The following is a 19,220-nucleotide window of genomic DNA, read 5'->3' on the forward strand; positions in this document are numbered from 1 at the left end:
ATTGCGGCTGATCCGATGCATGAGTGACACGCGTACTTAATTAAGAAAACTGAACATTATCTTGTTGCCTAATGTCTCTTCGTAGACCATCCATTCAAAAGATTATTACGAGAAAAGAATGGCGTGGAGCCTTCGCGAGCCCTGACGTTGTAGACCAATGTATATATTTTTTTTTCTATAAAATGAAATTTGAAATCACAAATCTCCAAACAAAACCTTCATCTCTGTAATTGGGCGTCCATTTCCATTTGTTTGCTTAGTTGTAGGTAAATTACAGTCTTCATTTCTATTCTATATTTAATCGCCTGAATTAGAAAAACGCCATTTTTTGTTGAGATTATCGTTTGTTAGTTTGGTTTCTCTGCGCTTTATGATCTGCGCGAGGAATCAAACGATTCTAATACCGAGGGAGTTCCAATTTGTGCCGATTTTAGGATCGAATCGGTCGTCTTCTTATGTTAAGAAACGAAAATCGAACTGGGTTTCGATTGGAATTCGATTATCTGAATTCAGGCCGATTTCGTTTGTAAAAAGACCAACGGCGATGGAATCTGCATTGAAATCTAACGGTGCGACGTCGACGTTGATTTTGACCTCCGGTGTCAGCGGCCGTGTAAATGCTCTGTTCTCGCTCCGAATGTGGAGGAGCTTGTTGGTGTTGATAAATGCTGTAATATTGGTCCTTCTGTTGCCTTTTCGGTGCTGGAAGCGGGCGGTTGTCGTCACCTCTTCTTCATCGTCGTCTTCGTCTGGGGAGAAAATGAAGGATGAAAGGTCGGAGAGGAAAGGACCAGTGGTGAGGGTACCGGCGGCGATTGTGTCCCGGAGGAATAGTAGTTCTGGTGGGCTTTCAATGGCAGCTACCGACCAGGCCGTGGCGGCAAGGAGGGCCCTAGCGATTCGGAGAGTAATGCAGGACGATGATTGCAATTCGATTAGGGATTTTTCACTTTTTGTCTCTTCAAGGGGAGACACCATATTTACACAGTCGTGGACTCCTGTTTCTGTCAAAATAAGGTCGGTAATTCGCAATTTTTCATGCCTTTGCTCTGCTTTTTCATGTTCATGTATGTATAAATGAATCCGATGTTGTGCTTCATTGTGTTTTTCTGCCAATGAATCATGTTGTTGCAAATGATTTCTTGTATCGGCTGATATTTTGAGACTGACAATTTTTTTTATTGTTGTGTTAGGTTTTGCTTGGTTTGAGTAGTTGATTTTGATGACCTTTGTGGATCCTAAACTTTCAAGTGCATATTCTTTTGTGTACTTTTTTGTATTGTTCAATTATAATGTCCATGCTACAAATTACTTAAGAATGAAGCTTGTTTCTTTTCATTGTTTATTGCTAATGTTATGTGAGGTTAAAACAAGGAATGAGCAGATAAATTTTGTCGCATTTCAGGAATGTTTATTGTGAAAAAAGCATTGATTCTCCAACATTAGTTTTGTATCGATAGGAACTATGTGGAAAGGTTAAATTCTGTAACAACACTGCATTTGTAGGGGGCTTATTCTCAGTCATCCATATCATCAATGTTGCTTATAAACTATGCGTGTTGTCATTATGACATTATCTAAAAGGAATAACATCATGGCTTCTGTGATGCCATTCTAGCTGGACCGTGCCCCAAGGATTGTAGTACCCAAGTAAAGTTACGTGCAACAACTATTATTGGCAGTCTCCCAAGCTTATAGATCTCTTTCACCTGGTCCCCATTTTTTCTTTTCTGCATATGATGCATCAGTTTGAAAAGCCAGTGGAGTCACAAATAAGATTTTCCAGGTTGTGTATCATTGCCCATAACATTATTTAGTTGTCAGTGTATTATTTATTTCTGACAGACTCTCATTCACTGGCTCACAATTTGGTTTAGTCAAGTTGATACAAGATCGTGTATTCAATATACCATATGCTGCATCTGTTTATCTTGTTCCCCCTCTTGCTTGCAAGACATTTGAATTTAGTTATAGGTTTCTCAGTGGAACTTCACGCATGGGACTAGCTGTTGACAATTGGGTTGAGGACTTGGGAAATGCAAAAGACTTATGGAAAACCTGGGGGGACAGGGCTTCAAATTTATCTGAAATGTATATAAACAATAAGTTGGCTAGAGATCGGTTAAGAGTAACGTAAACAACTCCCGTGTAGACCTCCCACATAATATGTAGCGAGACTTGTTTTCAAAATAACAATTGATTTAAGTTTGTGTTAGTACTGATCCTTTTGTAACATCAGAAGCCATTTTGTGATGAATATGATTTTGGACCTTCCAGGGGATCAGTATTCAAATCCGATGTCTTTACCATGAGCTCGCTAATTTTGTCATTTTAGAGAATTTTAGCACTGAACCACATTTAAACATTGAACTTGAATTCTTTCTTTTTTTCCCCTCTCATTCTGAACACATTTCTCCTGGTACTTAAGAAAAAAGAAGAGTGAAAGCTAACTGCATAATTTGTATGTCATTTTATGTAGACAATGGTGTTTCAGTGCAATAGTCTTTCAATGTGTCCCCTGATAATTATTTTTTCATTTTAATTTATATGGTCATCATTTGTAGTTTGTGAATGATTTCCCTTGTTGGGATTCCTTTGCAGTTTCTGGAAAGGGACATATGTTTGTACACATCCCATGTTCTACTGTGCCACTTTGACCACCATAGTTGCCTTAAAGAAACACGTCCACCAGTGCAACCATATTTAGTTGTAACTTGTAACAATGTTATTGGAGTCGATACCCATTGCTATACTTAACAACATTTTAGTGTTGGCTACTTTAATTTTAGTCTAAATGTATTGTTATTCAACGAGTAGATTCGTTTTTTGCATCTCATCTGTGCTCTAGGAATGAAATTATGTTACTACTTTATCTTTTTGCAGGGGACTGGTGGTTCTGTTGCATGGGCTCAATGAACATAGGTTTGTGATCTCCGACTGATGTCAACTTGATGGCCATATTTTCTTTATTCTGTAACTTAATGCATTGCTTAAGAAGTTCGAATTTACTTCAGTGGCAGATACAGTGATTTTGCGAAGGCGCTGAATGCTAATGGATTTAAAGTTTATGGGATGGACTGGATTGGTAAGCATGAACCATTTACTAAGTTCTGTTTACTTACTTGCTTTGCTGAACATTAGCAATTGTTTACTTTTTCGTACCTACTTACCCTGTCTATGTTTTGCATGATTGTTTCTTTTGCTTACTTTTATCTGATACAAGGTAGTGGAACTGAGGGCAGAGACGATCTACCTTCCTGATTGACAGATAGTTGTCACTGTTCCCATCCAAAATTTCCCTGTTTCTGTTTCTTTGTCCTGTGCTTTAGTGGGTGTCACTATTGGTGAATGGTAATTTTTGCATATAAGTCACTATTATGATGTAGAATCCAAGTTTATACACAAACGTGTCATGACTTTGAAATGCAGACGGTGTTAAGTCTAAACAATTTACTAACACAATAGTTTCTCAGCAGACTTTTTACTTGCACCATTCTATTGGGTAGCATGAAGAGTTTCGTCAGCTTATCATTTGTATTATTGGATATTTTCGAGGCCAGTATTGCAAAATATCATGAAGAAGGTGTTGAACCGCATATTAAAACCCCTGATTGATTTTTTAGGGCATTTTGAAGCTACTGTTGCTTAGTTTGACCTGAATCAATTTTGAGTCCAGTCTGAGATGTTAAAAAATTGACGCACATTATGCACACCCAAGAAAAGAGATGTATAGGTGACGATTTATGCTTTGTTTCTCTGGTTCCAGAAAGATAGTAGGCACTCGTCTTCTGTTACATAGTTACTGTTCATAGTCTAGAGATCACTATTCTTCAACAATGCATGTATATTTGGATGTTGCAGGAATAGAGTGGGATGCCCATTGGTGGAAAAAAGTAGCATGTGAAGCTCCTCCTAATAAGTAAGCTTGTTATTTGAGTGTGTGTCTAAACTCGTATATCTAGAATTGGTATCAGGAGCCCACATGCTTGAAATTTGTGCCAAAGCCTCAGGAAATGCTGTACGATTTTATATGATGCCATTTTAGACCAATTTTTGAGAGAGTTGTAATTTTAACTGGTAATTAGGTGTATCCCAGCACTGCCCCCCTGAAAGTATGCCATTATGCTTATATTAACGAAGTTACACTGTTCAAGTATATTTGGTTGTGACCTTTTTCTGTTTGCATAATATGGCGTGAAATTGTATGTTTCTCTGGCTAAGCTTGCTGTTTGTGCAAAATGGGTATATTCTTGAGTCACTTCCATTCTTTTTTTTTTGGGTGAAACTTGGTAGTTATTGATATTCAAGGGGTTGAATTTAGCGTTAGCATTTGCTTGACAAGTCGAGTGGTTTATCTTCCAAATTTTAGGATTTCTATTGTCATATGACATATAGGTAATTTCCTAAGTTTGTTTTTTTTCCCCTTTGTCTCCTGCTAGGACATGGTGGATCTGATGGGCTGCATGCATATGTTCATTCTCTTGACTATGCTGTATCAGATATGGTGAGTTTTGACTTTCATCCAGGCAAAAAGTAATATTTAGAATACATATTGGGTACAGTTATCTAAATGCACTTGTCCGTGTTTAACTTGGTACAGAAATCATTTCTTGAAAAGGTTCTAGCTGAAAATCCAGGACTTCCATGTTTTTGTTTCGGACACTCTACTGGTGGGGCAATAATCCTGAAGGTAAGAGTTGGTAGGAAGCGATAAGTGTGCTGCAGTTATTTCAATTACTTTGTATGCATCTCCCAAATACATATTAGGAAGTTTTGGTTTCTTCCTGATCTCACTACAAGATGTTAATATGACTCACTTTGTTGCATGAAATATCAGGCAATACTAGATCCGAAGGTTGAAGCTCATGTCGCAGGTGTGGTGCTAACTTCACCTGCAGTCGGCGTTCAGCCATCTCACCCAATTTTTACGGTAAGAATATTCTTTCAACTTATGTTTTTTCTTCTATGCATACTTTCAAGCTCTCTTATCAAATTCAGGAAAAAAAATAAAATATATATATATATATAGTACCGCATTTTCATAATTGCAAAATATTATTTTGCTCCTAGAAATGACAATTAAATTGGTGGATCATTGAAACCTTTATTTTCCTTATGGTAGGTACTAGCACCAATTTTATCATTTTTGTTGCCAAGATACCAGTTCGGTGCTGCAAATAAAAAAGGAATGCCAGTTTCACGGGACCCTGAGGCGCTAGTGTCCAAGTATTCAGATCCACTAGTATACACTGGGTCCATCAGAGTAAGGACCGGCTATGAAATTCTTCGAATCTCATCCTTCTTGCAGCAGAATCTGTGGAGACTCCGAGTTCCTTTTCTAGTCCTCCATGGCACTGCTGACACTGTGACCGACCCAGGAGCTTCTCAAAAACTGTATGAAGAAGCCTCCTCAACTGACAAAACAATCAAGTTGTTTGACGGGCTTTTACATGATCTCCTATTTGAACCAGAGCGAGAAGAGATCATGCGAGACATAATTGAATGGTTTAGTTGTAGACTATAGTGCTAGATATATGAGAAGTTCTCTAACCAGGAAAAGAAAAAGATTTGAGAAGGAACACGGGGGGGGGGGGGGGGTGGGGAGTGGTCTTCCAATTGGATCAGCATTTTTAGTGAAATGCTTGTAAAGGTCTCCGTTGAAGTAGATGATTTGGTCGCGTCTTAATAATTTTCTGACATATATGTTGAAAACCTGGGAGTGTTGATTCTTCATTGACCAACTTATTTGGTGTTCTAAGCACATATTTCATCTGCACAAGCCTTCAACTTTCTCTGGAAATATGAGGATTGCGTACTGATGTGTGCAGCATTTCCGCTCATTGTTGTTGGCAGAATGAAAGTTCCTGATGTTATGTACCCTGTTCTCTTACGTTTATTTTCCATGAATAATAGACAGGCTAAGGTTGCAGGCAAGTTGCCTACAGTCCTTGCCTTCTTGTGCCGGATATCATATCTTTAGATTTCATGTTCAATAATCTGTCTGCTGTTGTCTTACTGAATCAGTTTGGCTAGTGTGGCTGGAGAATCTTTGATGGATGACCAAACATGAGAAATTAACATCTTGCGGACAAGCGAGTTCGGAGGAAGAATTTAGTGTCTGTTGGTATATGCTTGTTTTCATTTTCTGAAAAAAGAAAATAACCTCGAAAATAGGTTTGGTGGCCCATTCTAGAAACATACGGAAAAGGAAGAAGTCATTTGAAAACAGAAAACGTGGAAAAATGAAAATACGAAAAACAGAAAACAAACTATGGTCAACATAAAATAAGTGAAAAGCCCATCTCATACGCCATTTGTGATTTAACGCTAGGGCTGTACACTGGGTCAGAAAACCCGATCCGACCCGGATGTTATCGGGCTAACCCGATAACCTTTTTATCGGGCCGGGCTAAACCCGACCCGGACCTCTGTTAACAGGTCCGGGTTTCGGGTCTGAATTTCATTGGTTATCGGGTTATCGGGTGATAACCTTTTTATCGGGCCGGGCTAAACCCGACCCGGTCCTCTGTTAACAGGTCCGGGTTTCGGGTCTGAATTTCATTGGTTATCGGGTTATCGGGTGACCCGATAACCCGATATCCAATTATAACAAAAAAAATTATAATTATTTAATTTCTATTTATCACTTGACACCTGGGCTTTTATGTCATTTTATATCCTTTTTTCTATCATTTTCTTTGTAGTTATTCAATGTGGGATATTGAAAAACCCACCTCAAAATCTTTCTTACATGTGGCACAAGCACACAGATAAGGTTATTGACAGGAAACTTCCCAGTAAGGTTATCATTGGAGATGGTAAGGTTCACAAGCTTGTCCAGCAGCTCTATCTCAAGCAGAACTGTACCAAACAAGGGATGAGAAAACACATGGAGAGCGACGACATGTGAATCTTGGTCACACGTGACTCCGGAAAAACTGCAGTGTGCAATGGAACCTTACTATCTTCGCCGGTTCACTGCCATTGGAGATAACGAAACTGAAGAACCTTACCATCTCCACCTCATTTTGTACTTTGTATGTGAGAGGGAGTTGTGCGTATGGAAACCCACAAGTGATACAAGTTCCCACATCGAATAAACACAAGCAAAGTACATTGAAATTAGTTTTAAAAGGCATAGAAACCCATGAGTCATACTAGTTTTCTATATTAAAAAAAAATTTATCCGGGCTATTGGGTGAAACCCGGTCCGAACCCGGTAGCCCGATAACCCGATAGCCCGAAACCCGATAACCCGAATATTTTTAACAGGGTTATCGGGCGGGTCATTCTTATCTTAAAAATTATCGGGTCGGGTCAAACCCGGTCCGATAACCCGGGACCCGGCCCGATGTTCAGCCCTATTTAACGCACATTCAGTGGATGAGAAGCACATGGGCTTTGTCTTGTAGGACGGAAAAGGATGTGGTGCCGTGAGGTGAGTTGGAACTCAAAACACTGTTTGACGCATCATTTTTAAAACCGTGGTATGGTGTTGTGAGATGCGTTTGACATATCTAAATTACGATTATATTAGATGACTAATAATATTAATATAAAATCACTTAACGTTTACATTGTACATTAATCTAAAATAAAATAATTTACTTAATTTGATTACGTGAGACAATTCAACATATATAAGCTGTTTGGGAGTGTTGTGAGGTGCTGCGAGGTAAAAAGTTGTAGTGCTTTGAGGTGAGTTCTGCTGTAAAAGTGTTTGGCGTGTCACAAAAAACTGTGGTGCTATGAGGTGCGGTGCAGCTGAACGCAGTGTAAACACACTGTCAAACACTATCCATATTTTGAGTCATCGGCCGAGAAACCATTACACACTCTTACGTGGACGGTGGATCACATGATCACGGGCCTTGTCACTGTGGGCTGTTTGTTATCCTAATTGACCGAGAAGCCCATCTCATATCTCACGTGGATCGGTAGCCCATTGGCTTTTTCTTGGAGAAGTAAGATGTAAATGTTAGGGAAAATTTTCAGACCAATTAGCATGATATAGGCAAAGCATGAGAGAGCACGATAATTTGGCTTTAACGTCTGTTGTGTCTGGCATGTAATGTCATTGCTAAGCTAAGCTTCAATATGAAACAGTGGTCATCCATGTATGTATCACTAATGCTCTGAAAGAAGGTGGTCAACAAAGACACTACAAACAATTCATTATAAATTGCTAACTGGGGAAGTCATTCTATTTATAATAATTTCCGACAAGCCAATCATGTTCTGGTGTCTATAAGTGTACGACAGTGAGAGTTTGCATGGAAGAAAAATTGTTAAATATGAGGTCATTCACCTTTGCATGATAAATCAGGAGACAATGGCATGTCCCAATACATGTTCCAGTCGTGACTATAATTCCAAGCACGGAATCGAACTCTGATGCGTGCGTCTAACCCACACATACCAAGATCCACCATGCCACCCAAGCTACTCCATGGGACCGTATCCAACTGTTGATGATCAGTAGAAATTGATATCATATATTGAGTGCCAAGTGTGTCCCCAGTAACAACTAAATCAACAATTAGGGCTTCTATAATAATGCAGCGAGATGCAACACATAAATTAACTGGGTCTAATGTTTACCTGATCAATCCTTTCACTTCTCTAACATGGTATCGGAGCCACTCCTGTTGAGGCACTCCAGAGTAGTGTACGTACTACCATTGATACAGCACATATTATTACAGCCTTGGTCCAACACTCCTTAGGTGGGATCTTGGTTTTGGGTCCGTCCCCAGTCGGTTGCGGTCTCCTTTGAGATGTTCTTCTCTTTTCTTGAGTTTTGGTGTCCTCCGTGGCGGTGCTCCTTCCGCCGTTAGTCGTGCTCTTCCAGGGGTACTCCTTTGCTCGGGCCCCTAGCTAGACCCGATTGCTTCTTCTGCCTTTTCATCAGTTTGAGCATGGTTCCTCGCAGTTCGTTCCTTTGGCCTCCTGCTGCCGTATGGTGGTGTCCATGTTTCTGGCTGCTTTTCCCTGCTGTTTCTACCATCGCTCTTGGTGCTAAGATCTCGGTCCTCTCTTGGAGTCCTTTTACTGCGTTTTTAAGGCTTCTCTAGAGATGGGTCCCTTCTCGGAGTTTTGCTGCTGTTAATCTTACTATTTGCCCTCTTTGGTCTCATTCCGGATTTCTGCGTGCAGTCTTGGTGTTCCTTTGTCTGCTTTCTTGGGTTCCCATGTGGATTTTTTCTTGCTTTTTGGTAGCCTCGATTCTCAGAGCTGGATCCCCATCCTTTTGTGTTTGGGTTTTGGTGCGTGTCACCGGACTGCTCCTTTTTTTGGCTCCTCGGTTTGTTGGTTTCTTTCTATTCAATTCTGTCAAAGATATCAACAAAATCTTTGATATCTTTGAAATTTATCTTTGACAATATCCACTCTTGACCAACCTGCTGATCTCTTCACCAAGCCACTCCTGCCAGATCGTTTCAGAGACTTAGTTTCCAAACTCAAGCTTACTTCTACTGCACCAACTTGAGTTTGAGTGGGGATGTCAAAGATATCAACAAAATCTTTGATATCTTTGACAAATGAACAAAATCTTTGAATTTGTCAAAGATATCTACAAAATATCAATGATATCTTTGACAAATCAACAAAATCTTTGAATTTGTCAAAGATATCAACATCTTTGATTTACTTTATTGACATTATTTTTCTTACTTTTCCTTTTTAACGCCTATATAAAGGCATGTTGTACACAATCAACATATAGTGAAAAATACAGATTTTTTACTTCTCTAACATATCCTTTCACTTCTCTAACAATTGCAACTCTGGTATTCAATGCCTGAAGCTCGGCAGAGTCGGAACTTCCAGAAGATTGACTTTGTTTGCCTGTATACACAATAAAATAAATAATAATAACTGTTTTACATTTGACCAATTTTAACAGTCTCACAACATGAATGAGACCCTTTTTCTCTTCAGTTTCCAGTCCATATTGCTGAAAAAGAACATACACAGAGATCAGCAATTCACAACAAATAATAGAATAAGAGTAATTGTTACATTTGTTAAGCAAAACTGTCATTGTAAGTGCAAAAAAGTTGTAAATGTTTTGCAAATGCATATATAATTCACATCTAGTCTATACCCGACCCCGCTCACTATGGGAGCCTTATGCACGAAGCTGTTTGCTTATTTACTTATCTATCATTCAGATGCCTTCAATTCATTGCCGGCTGCAGTGTATTACGGTCGAGTGTCAACGTTATGGTTCTCCCCTCTTGTTGATAGAAAACAGGTAAGCACCATCGATCTAAGAATATTTTACGCACGCCCTGTAACTTGGTTAACAATATTTGATGCACATAGCCATAATAAACCAAATAAGGTTAACAAAGTTCGCATAGTTTACAACGCTAGTTCTCATGTAGGCTCTCTCTATAAATATATATACACAAATCTTATAAAACCAGAAAGGATCTTAAAGGTTGACCCACACATTACTAAGCATTAGCATTAGATCAATCTAATAATCATATAATTAAAAACATGGAGTTCATACATATTATATGCTTGTTCCCTAATAGTGATAATAGGGGCCTAGAACAATGGATCCTAGAAGCAAGGAATCATGTCTCTTTCCCCTGTTCCCGTTCTGGTTACATGCATGATGCATTCACATATATACGCAAATGTAAATCCAATCCCCACATGCATTCGCATTTATCAAGAATGATCCAAGTTCTGATACCAAAACACAACTAAAGCACTGCCAGACCCAAAAGAAATAAATTATTATCTACAGAAGAATACAAAAGAGGACACAGAAACATGAAATATGATAAAAAAGAGTGAGGATATCAGCAGTCATTTGACTCTGATTTTCCTCTTATTTATCCCACTAGCCAAATTGAACCTCTTTCTTTTCTTTTTTTTTTACATTTTTCTTAAGCTTAACTAATTGTGGGGCTCACCCTTCACTTTCAATAGCTAATAGCCTAATACACATATTGTTTTTCTAATGCTTTCAGCTTTTAACACCATTACCATAATACCATGTAATGTATACAAACCACTCCTGAATCACCATACATTAAGTAATGCAAGTTGCAAGCTATTTTATAGTAGATCCTAACCGCATCCCTGACCCTCTTCCTCTCTCTCTCTCTGTGACATACTTTTTCATTGGAAGTTGTCATGTGGCCCAAGCTATTGGCTAACGAGATCCTAAGAAAGACACTGGGTAGCAACAACATTGTTGCAGACTTTCAAAACTTCACAGGCACCATGCTGGACAGCACAAGTTCCAATCAACAAACTCTCAATTCCAACAAATGCTTCTTTGACCAGGATTCCTATAAGTACAATCTCCCTCTCTCTTTCTCAAACTCTAGCTACAAAAATGCCTTCCAAAGAACTTTCTTAAACATGTTATCCTCAATTACATGCAATTATCCCTCAGTTCTTGACATAATTCTCATGTGGGTTGCGCTTTCTCGTCCTGATATTGTTCTTCCTTTGTTGTCTTTTGCTTTAGTATATTTGTTGGTTCATGGGTATTCTCCTTTACGTTCTTGGGTATTCTCCTTTACCCTATTTATGTCAAATGTCAATACATGAATATGAAAATCATTATCATCATCAAAGACAATTTGGGTCGACTAGATGGATCGAGAAATCAGTTTGAAGCCATTCTATACCCTCAACTAATCCTAGAGCAACACATGAACATGTGAGGAATATATACAATAAAGATGCTAACTGCTGATTCAATATTTTCAAACGACATGATGTGTTCATGCGTGTGACTTTTCAGGTTCCAAGAGATTGTGCCTCTAAATGCGAGAAATGGTCTAGCTTCTGGGAACAGAAAAATCTCCACAAGATGGAATAACATAATTAGACAAGCTTTCAACAAGGCCACATTAACTCAAGCTCAGGACAATAAAGAAGGTGAATACCACAAATTATATCAAAAAAAGGATCAAAATTCTGCTGAATACAGAAAATCAAAGGATAATTTTCAGTGCCTTATAAGTAAACAGATGGTAGGAGTATTTATATCTGCTTGGGTAAGAAGTGATATCCATCAACACATCCGGCATCCCAGTGTCTCGTGCGTTGGCTGTGGTATAATGGGCTGTTTAGGCAATAAGGTTTGTTTCTTAAATCAAAATTCGTAAGGGCATATCATGTATATAATATCTTTAATTCTTCTTAATTATCTTTGACATATAACTTATCTTGTGTCAATAAATAGGGTTCAGTGTCAGTAAGATTTTGCTTGCACGAAACAAGCTTCTGCTTTGTCTGCAGCCATCTAGCTTCTGGAGGCAAAGAAGGAGATGAAATACACAGAAATACAGATGCTACAGAAATTTTGTCACAAACAAGGTTTCCTCAAGGCCCCTTGCGTAATTTGCCACAGAAAATTCTTAATCATGAGTAAGTACTTAACATTAGAAAATTGCTCATGCTACCTACCCAGAAGCTCTCTTTTTATTTTCTATATGTTTTATCCTTAAAACAAGCAACTGTTAATAATTCTATACATCCCATCTAATGGATAGTTGTTACTTGTATTATCCAATTGGTCATTAATATGGGCAGCTTTAGATGATTTATAATTGGTTTATCATAGACACAAATTGAACAAGTCCTATAGTTTGTTGGTTAGAAAACCAACCAACCATATTAGTTACAAGAGTATATGTATTCAAAGTGATGGAAGCAATACCCAACTTGTGTGCCTTTTTAAAAATCCGTTGACGGCAAAAGAGAAGGTATCTTAGATAGATACATATATCTCCTCTTGAATGGATCCTCTTAACAGCTGCTATGACCACTACTAATAGTTATTTAAGAAATCTCATTTATAAATCATCAAGATGAAACTTTGTTAAATCTCAGAACTAAATTAGTTGCAAGTTGCACATAATATCAAATCTGTGTGTAACTTTTCTTGAAACACACAGCCGAGTGATATGGCTCGGCAACTTGAATTACAGGATCTACCTCCCTGAGGCAACAACAAGATCTCTAGTCCATAAAAAAGAGTGGAACGCTTTACTAGAAAATGATCAGGTATTGGTTAGTTTTAATATTAATCAACTATAGTGAAAATTTCCTAAAAACTAGCATGATTCTAACTATAAAAAGCTCTATGAAAATGAAAACAAAGCTTAAGGCCAAGTTCATGAAGGGTCATGTATTCGAAGGTTGGAAGGAAAGGGTCATTGAGTTTGCGCCCACTTACAAATATTATCCAAATTCTGGAATCTATCACGGGTGGGGGTGCCGTCAGAAGAAAAAAGGCAAAAAGAGGCGTGCTCCGGCATGGTAAGTACCCACAAGACAAGATGCAGTAACGAGATTATAATAAAATGCTTATGAAATGGAGAATTTTTATTTTTGCAGGTGTGACAGGATAATTTGGTTTGGGGAGGAGGGGCTGAAGCAAATCGAATGTTATAGAGCTGAATCTGGACTGTCTGATCACAGACCCATACGGGAAATCTTCACAGCAGAAATTGAGGTCTTGAGTGATGCTAAAGAGGAGAGGTCCTTTAGAATATAAACTTAATTTTGCAATCAATTACTTTTATTGAAATGGGAAACACCTATATATAGCTATTACATTGGTTTACAATCAATGATCTACGTAATTACAATCTCTATCAAAGTCACTATCAAAGTCAACAATTGAGGCATCAATTAGTCAACAATTGAGGCATCAATTATGAACTTAGACAAATCAATATTGATTGCCGAATCTTCAATTAAGGAAAGTCTTCAATCAATATTGAGTTTGTCAATAAAGTCTTCAATCAATAAAGTAAATCTTGGGTAAATCTTTGACTCTATTCAACACTCCCCCTCAAGGTGGTGCATAGACATCGTACATGCCCAGCTTGACAAGTGAATCAGCAAACACTGAATTTGACACTCCCTTGGTTAACACATCAGCCAACTGATCTTCGGTCTTCATATACGGAACTTCAATTATTTTTTCTTCTAGCTTTTCATACACGAAATTCCTATCAATTTCCACATGTTTAGTCCGATCATGTTGCACTGGGTTCTCAGCAATTTTAATTGCTGACTGATTATCACAATACAATTTCATTGGTCTTTTAATGGACAAACTCAGCTCCTCCATAAGCCGTTTGAGCCATAACAACTCACAAATACCTTTCACCATTGCTCTGTATTCGGCTTCTGCACTAGACAATGAGACAACTTTTTGCTTTTTACTTCTCCAAGTAACCAGATTTCCTCCAACAAAAGTTAAATACCCAGTGGTTGATCTTCTTCGGTCTCCTTTACCTGCCCAATCTGAGTCGGTATAGCCCCATACGTCTGCATGCCCATTCTTAGAAAAAAGTAAGCCTTTTCCCGGTGCAGATTTTAAATATCTCAGAATTCTAATAACTGCATCCATATGTTGTTTACCAGGATTGTGCATAAATCTACTCACAACACTGACCGCATATGCAATATCTGGCCTCGTATGAGACAAATAGATTAAACGCCCAACTAACCTTTGATATCGTAATTTGTCTATTGAAGTTTGATTCGAAGACTCTTCCAATCCATGATTTTGTTCCATAGGAGATCCAATTGGCTGACATCCAAGCATACCAGTTTCTGTTAATAAGTCAAGCACATACTTTCGTTGGGATAAAAATATTCCTTGCTCAGAACGAACAACTTCAATGCCCAAAAAATATTTTAATCCTCCCAAATCCTTCATATCAAATTCAGTTGACAAATAGTCCCTCAGTTTACGCATTTCTTCAGAATCATTGTCTGTCACTACCATGTCGTCAACATAAATAATGAGAGCCGTTAATTTATGACCAACTCTTTTCAAAAATAAAGTGTGATCTGCATTACTTTGCTTATAGCCGAATCTTCTCATAGCAAGTCGGAATCGACCAAACCAAGCTCGAGGAGATTGTTTCAACCCGTATAAGGCTTTCTTCAGTTTACACACGACACTTTGATCACCTGGAGCTTCATATCCTGGGGGCAGAGACATATAAACTTCTTCTTGTAGCTCACCATGTAAAAAAGCATTTTTTACATCATATTGTTGTAGAGGCCAATCAAAATTTGCAGCTAGGGATATTAGGACTCGAACCGTATTAATTTTTGCAACAGGAGCAAACGTTTCCTGATAATCAACCCCATACGTCTGGGTGAATCCTTTAGCCACAAGTCTAGCTTTATACCTATCAACCGAACCATCAGGCTTGCACTTGACGGTGTACACCCACCTACAACCAACAGCTTTTTTTCCTTTCGGCAACTCCACCAATTCCCAAGTTTGATTTTTCTCAAGTGCTGTCATCTCCTCAGTCATTGCAGTTGCCCATTTTGGATCCAACAACGCCTCTTGCACTTTAGTAGGAATATCTATGACAGTCATATTACTGACAAAGCTTCGGCATTCCTTTGACAGTCGGTGAGTGGATGCATACTGAGCAATAGGATATTTCACTTTTCGCACAACCTCTGGTGAAAATCTATCTGGTGGAACACCACGAGTACTTCTTGGTGGGAGTACGTATCTGTCAGTTTCAATCGAGACACAAGTATTATCACAAATATTGTTAGTATTAACATCAGACTCAATGCTTACCTCAGGAGGATCTGTACGAGGAGTATCGGGAGTGGGTACTAGCGAAGATGAGAGAGAGGGAGCTTCAGCAACAGTATCGGCAACACACAGTGGATCAGGAAACAACTCCATCCAATTTGGAGCTTCAACAACAGTATCACCACTCGGGCCCGGAAGCGTGGAATTGGGTGAAGAAAAAAACATTTCATGTTCAGAAAAGGTGACATCCATAGTAACATAGAACTTACTTGTAGGAGGATGAAAACAACGATAACCCTTTTGTGAAGGATGATAACCGACAAATACACACTTGAGGGCACAAGGATCAAGTTTCGTGCGGAGATGTTTCTGTAAATGTACAAACACAACACAACCAAACACCCGAGGAGGAAGTGTGAGGTGCGATGGCAGTGTTACATAGGATGCCAATTTATCAAGTGGTGTCTGAAATTGTAGAACACGAGTGGGTACCCTATTCAAAAGATATACAGCTGTGGTAACAGCTTCTTCCCAAAAACGTGGTGCCATGTGGGCTCCAATAAGGGCAGCACGTGTAATCTCCAAAATTTGTCTGTTTCGGCGCTCAGCAACACCATTCTGTTGTGGTGTATAAGGACAAGTGGTTTCATGCAAAATTCCATGAGTCTGAAAATAAGCTTGTAACTCCTGATTTACAAATTCACCACCATTATCAGATCGAAGAACTTGTAAATTAGTAGAGAATTGTGTTTTGATCATGGTATGAAACGTGCGGAAGCAAGCAGCCACATCACTCTTATGACGCATAAGGTAAAGCCAAGTCATACGAGTGCAATCATCAATAAATAATACAAACCATCTAAAGCCAGTAGAAGTAGTAACAGGGGCAGGTCCCCAAACATCCGAATGAACCAACGCAAAAGGCACAACTCTTTTATTAGTACTATCAGAATAAGTAGCACGATGACTCTTGGCCAAAACACATGTATCACACTGAAAATTGGAAGGTTCACATGTAGAAAATAAAGTAGGAAATAAATATTTCAAGTACCCAAAGGAGACATGACCCAAACGATGATGCCATAACCGAATCTGATCTTCTGATGCCCTAGAAGACCCTTTTGCTGATAGAGATCGTCCCATACTAACATCTTCCACATAATATAATCCCTCTCTCTTAGTACCACGCCCAATTATCTCCCCGCTGCAGAGATCCTGAAGGAAACAAAAAGTAGGATATATTAATACTAAACAATTTAGTTGTGTAGTAACTTGTGGCACAGATAAAAGATTATTGGAAAGAGCAGGAATCAATAAAGTGTGCTCCAAGGATAATGAAGGAGTTAAGTTAACCCTTCCAGCGCCCGTAACCGGATATGAAACACCATTGGCATTGGTGACAGTAGAGCAATTTGGTAAACAAGCATCATGTAATAAGGACGCATCAAAGGTCATATGATTAGTCGCACCAGAGTCAAGAATCCAACCGGGATCTTTTTCAGAATTTGTTGCAAGAAGGGCTAGACCAACACTACCTGACTGTTGGAGAAGAGTAGGATCTACCACAGAGTGAGTGATATCAACTGGAGTAGTGGAAGCCATGGTATCCATTGAAGAAGGAGTCGGTGCCATTGGGACTGTAGGTGAGGTGCATAGCGCAACTTTACCACCTTTTCGAGCTTGTAATCGCTCTTTGTGAGCCTGCCACCACTCGGGATATCCATGCTTTTTGAAGCAAGTATCTACAATATGTTTGGTGCTGCCGCAATGAGTACATTTACCACCAGTAGGTACTGACAGTGACAAAGAACTTGTTGGAGTTCCATATTTTCGAACTGCCATAGCCATCTGAGGAACTTCTGAAGACATCATTGTATTCCGGCGAAGTTCTTCACGTCTCACAGTTGAGAAAGCATTATCAGGTCCAGGTAGAGGATTAGTACGAAGAATATCTCCCCGAACAGAATCATATATATCATCAAGCCCAGCCAAAAAAGAATAGACTCGATCTTCATCAATTTCAGCCATTCGAGTCTTAATCACATCTGGCTGAGTAAAGGTAATTGGACGACGATGATCAAGCTCCTGCCAAATAACCTTAAGATCGGAATAGTATGCAGCCACAGGTCGCCCTGCCTGCTTAGTTGTCATAGCTTTTCGAGACAGATCATACAAAATAGATTTATCAGCACCCTCAAAATATGTTTGAGACACAGCATCCCAAACATCATTCGCAGTGGGTAAACGAATAAAAAGATTCATTATATCGGCCTCCATAGAGCCAATAAGCCAGCCTTTTACAGTAGCATCCTCCATCATCCACTTGTTATATGTAGAGTCACTAACAGTAGGTTTCGAGGTCGTACCTTTGAGATATTCCATCTTTCCTCGTCCAGCAACGAACATAGTAACCACCTGAGACCAAAGAGTGAAATTTGAGCCATTCAGTTTGATCCCATAAGGAATAGAGGTTGGTTCTTGAGTTGGCGTCACCACAGGTGGAACTATAAGAGCACCGGATTCAGCCATGAGTTGTTTGTAATTTCTGGATGAGATTCTGGTTCAATGGTGCAATCGGCACCTGTTATGGACGAAGCAATCGGCTTCTGTCGGATGGTTGGAGCAGTCGGCCCCTAGTAGCTACGGTGATGGAGAGGTAGTATGTTAAGAGAACCTTGCTTCGATACCAACTTAAAGTATATGATTCCAGAAGGTTAGAAACAAAGGAAATGAGAAACACCTATATATAGCTATTACATTGGTTTACAATCAATGATCTACGTAATTACAATCTCTATCAAAGTCACTATCAAAGTCAACAATTGAGGCATCAATTAGTCAACAATTGAGGCATCAATTATGAACTTAGACAAATCAATATTGATTGTCGAATCTTCAATTAAGGAAAGTCTTCAATCAATATTGAGTTTGTCAATAAAGTCTTCAATCAATAAAGTAAATCTTGGGTAAATCTTTGACTCTATTCAACACTCCCCCTCAAGGTGGTGCATAGACATCGTACATGCCCAGCTTGACAAGTGAATCAGCAAACACTGAATTTGACATATAAAAGAGACCAGGACTGAAGAAGTTCTTGTAATTATAACAGCATCCCCCTCATAAGAATACATGAATCCATAAGAGAAACAACTCCCATGCAATGTGGAAGACATTAATTCAATTAAGAAAATAATGAATTCCATCTTTAAATTAGCATTAAAGCAAAATGAATTGACGAGAGAGAGGGTTGTAACCTTACCATTTCGATCGTAATGGCGAGAGGCAGGGAAAGAAGCGAGAGGGTCGCCATCAGCAGAAGCTGCCTTTATCAGTTCATCCTTTGATCTCTTCTTCTCCAGTATCTATGCACAATTCAAAATTTACATTCCAAAAAGTGCTATTTAATACTTGCTTCGATTTTCAGCTTATGGTTCGCGAGTACGTCTATAAATGTATATATACCTCCTTCCGTTTAACCCTCTTTTCTCTGCCAGTGTCGTTGCTCTGATCGCTGTGATGCTTGAGAGGGACCCTTTGGCCTTTTCGACTCCATTGATGCCTATTAGACGCTTCTCTACGGCCTCGAATACGTGAGATAAATATTATTAAATGTTTTTTAAAAAGGGGACTATAGTATGTTATTCTTTGTAAAATATAA

The 19,220-nt window shown here is 38.9% G+C and overlaps 2 protein-coding genes across 5 annotated transcripts; one reads left to right on the top strand and one right to left on the bottom strand.

Annotated features, from left to right (window-relative positions):
- The first annotated feature begins 144 nt into the window (after window positions 1–144).
- LOC120016980 (monoacylglycerol lipase-like) lies at window positions 145–5,971 on the top strand. Its single transcript, XM_038870002.1, has 7 exons — window positions 145–1,017; window positions 2,884–2,922; window positions 3,015–3,085; window positions 4,440–4,504; window positions 4,601–4,690; window positions 4,838–4,930; window positions 5,123–5,971. The coding sequence occupies exons 1-7, from the start codon at window positions 371–373 to the stop codon at window positions 5,522–5,524; spliced, it is 1,407 nt and encodes a 468-aa protein (XP_038725930.1). The 5' UTR covers window positions 145–370; the 3' UTR covers window positions 5,525–5,971.
- Window positions 5,972–8,171: 2,200 nt separating this feature from the next.
- Window positions 8,172–19,180, bottom strand: LOC120016413. Of its 4 annotated transcripts, XM_038869177.1 has the most exons (5): window positions 19,025–19,180; window positions 18,822–18,924; window positions 9,780–9,958; window positions 8,602–8,610; window positions 8,172–8,511 (listed from the first exon to the last, which is right to left on the bottom strand). In XM_038869177.1, exons 2-5 carry the CDS (start codon window positions 18,870–18,872, stop codon window positions 8,301–8,303), a joined length of 450 nt encoding a protein of 149 aa, XP_038725105.1. In that variant the 5' UTR covers window positions 18,873–18,924; window positions 19,025–19,180; the 3' UTR covers window positions 8,172–8,300. The 4 variants fall into 4 exon arrangements, with proteins under 4 accessions (XP_038725105.1, XP_038725104.1, XP_038725106.1 ...); XM_038869176.1 differs by having other exon boundaries at window positions 18,822–19,138; XM_038869178.1 differs by having other exon boundaries at window positions 8,172–8,465; window positions 18,822–19,133.
- Window positions 19,181–19,220: the final 40 nt, after the last annotated feature.

This window comes from Tripterygium wilfordii, chromosome 15 (genome assembly GCF_013401445.1).
Source record: "Tripterygium wilfordii isolate XIE 37 chromosome 15, ASM1340144v1, whole genome shotgun sequence".
Classification (NCBI taxonomy): Eukaryota; Viridiplantae; Streptophyta; class Magnoliopsida; order Celastrales; family Celastraceae; genus Tripterygium; species Tripterygium wilfordii.

Bases quoted from the DNA above. Each gene is read 5' to 3' on its own strand.
- LOC120016980 (XM_038870002.1), top strand. From the start codon at position 371: ATGATCTGCGCGAGGAATCAAACGATTCTAATACCGAGGGAGTTCCAA. The intron at 4,691-4,837 runs GTAAGAGTTGGT...ATGAAATATCAG, and splicing joins GTGGGGCAATAATCCTGAAG to GCAATACTAGATCCGAAGGT. The intron at 4,931-5,122 runs GTAAGAATATTC...TCCTTATGGTAG, and splicing joins CATCTCACCCAATTTTTACG to GTACTAGCACCAATTTTATC.
- LOC120016413 (XM_038869177.1), bottom strand. From the start codon at position 18,872: ATGGCGACCCTCTCGCTTCTTTCCCTGCCTCTCGCCATTACGATCGAA. The intron at 9,959-18,821 runs GTAAGGTTACAA...GTTCTTTTTCAG, and splicing joins TCGCCATTACGATCGAAATG to CAATATGGACTGGAAACTGA.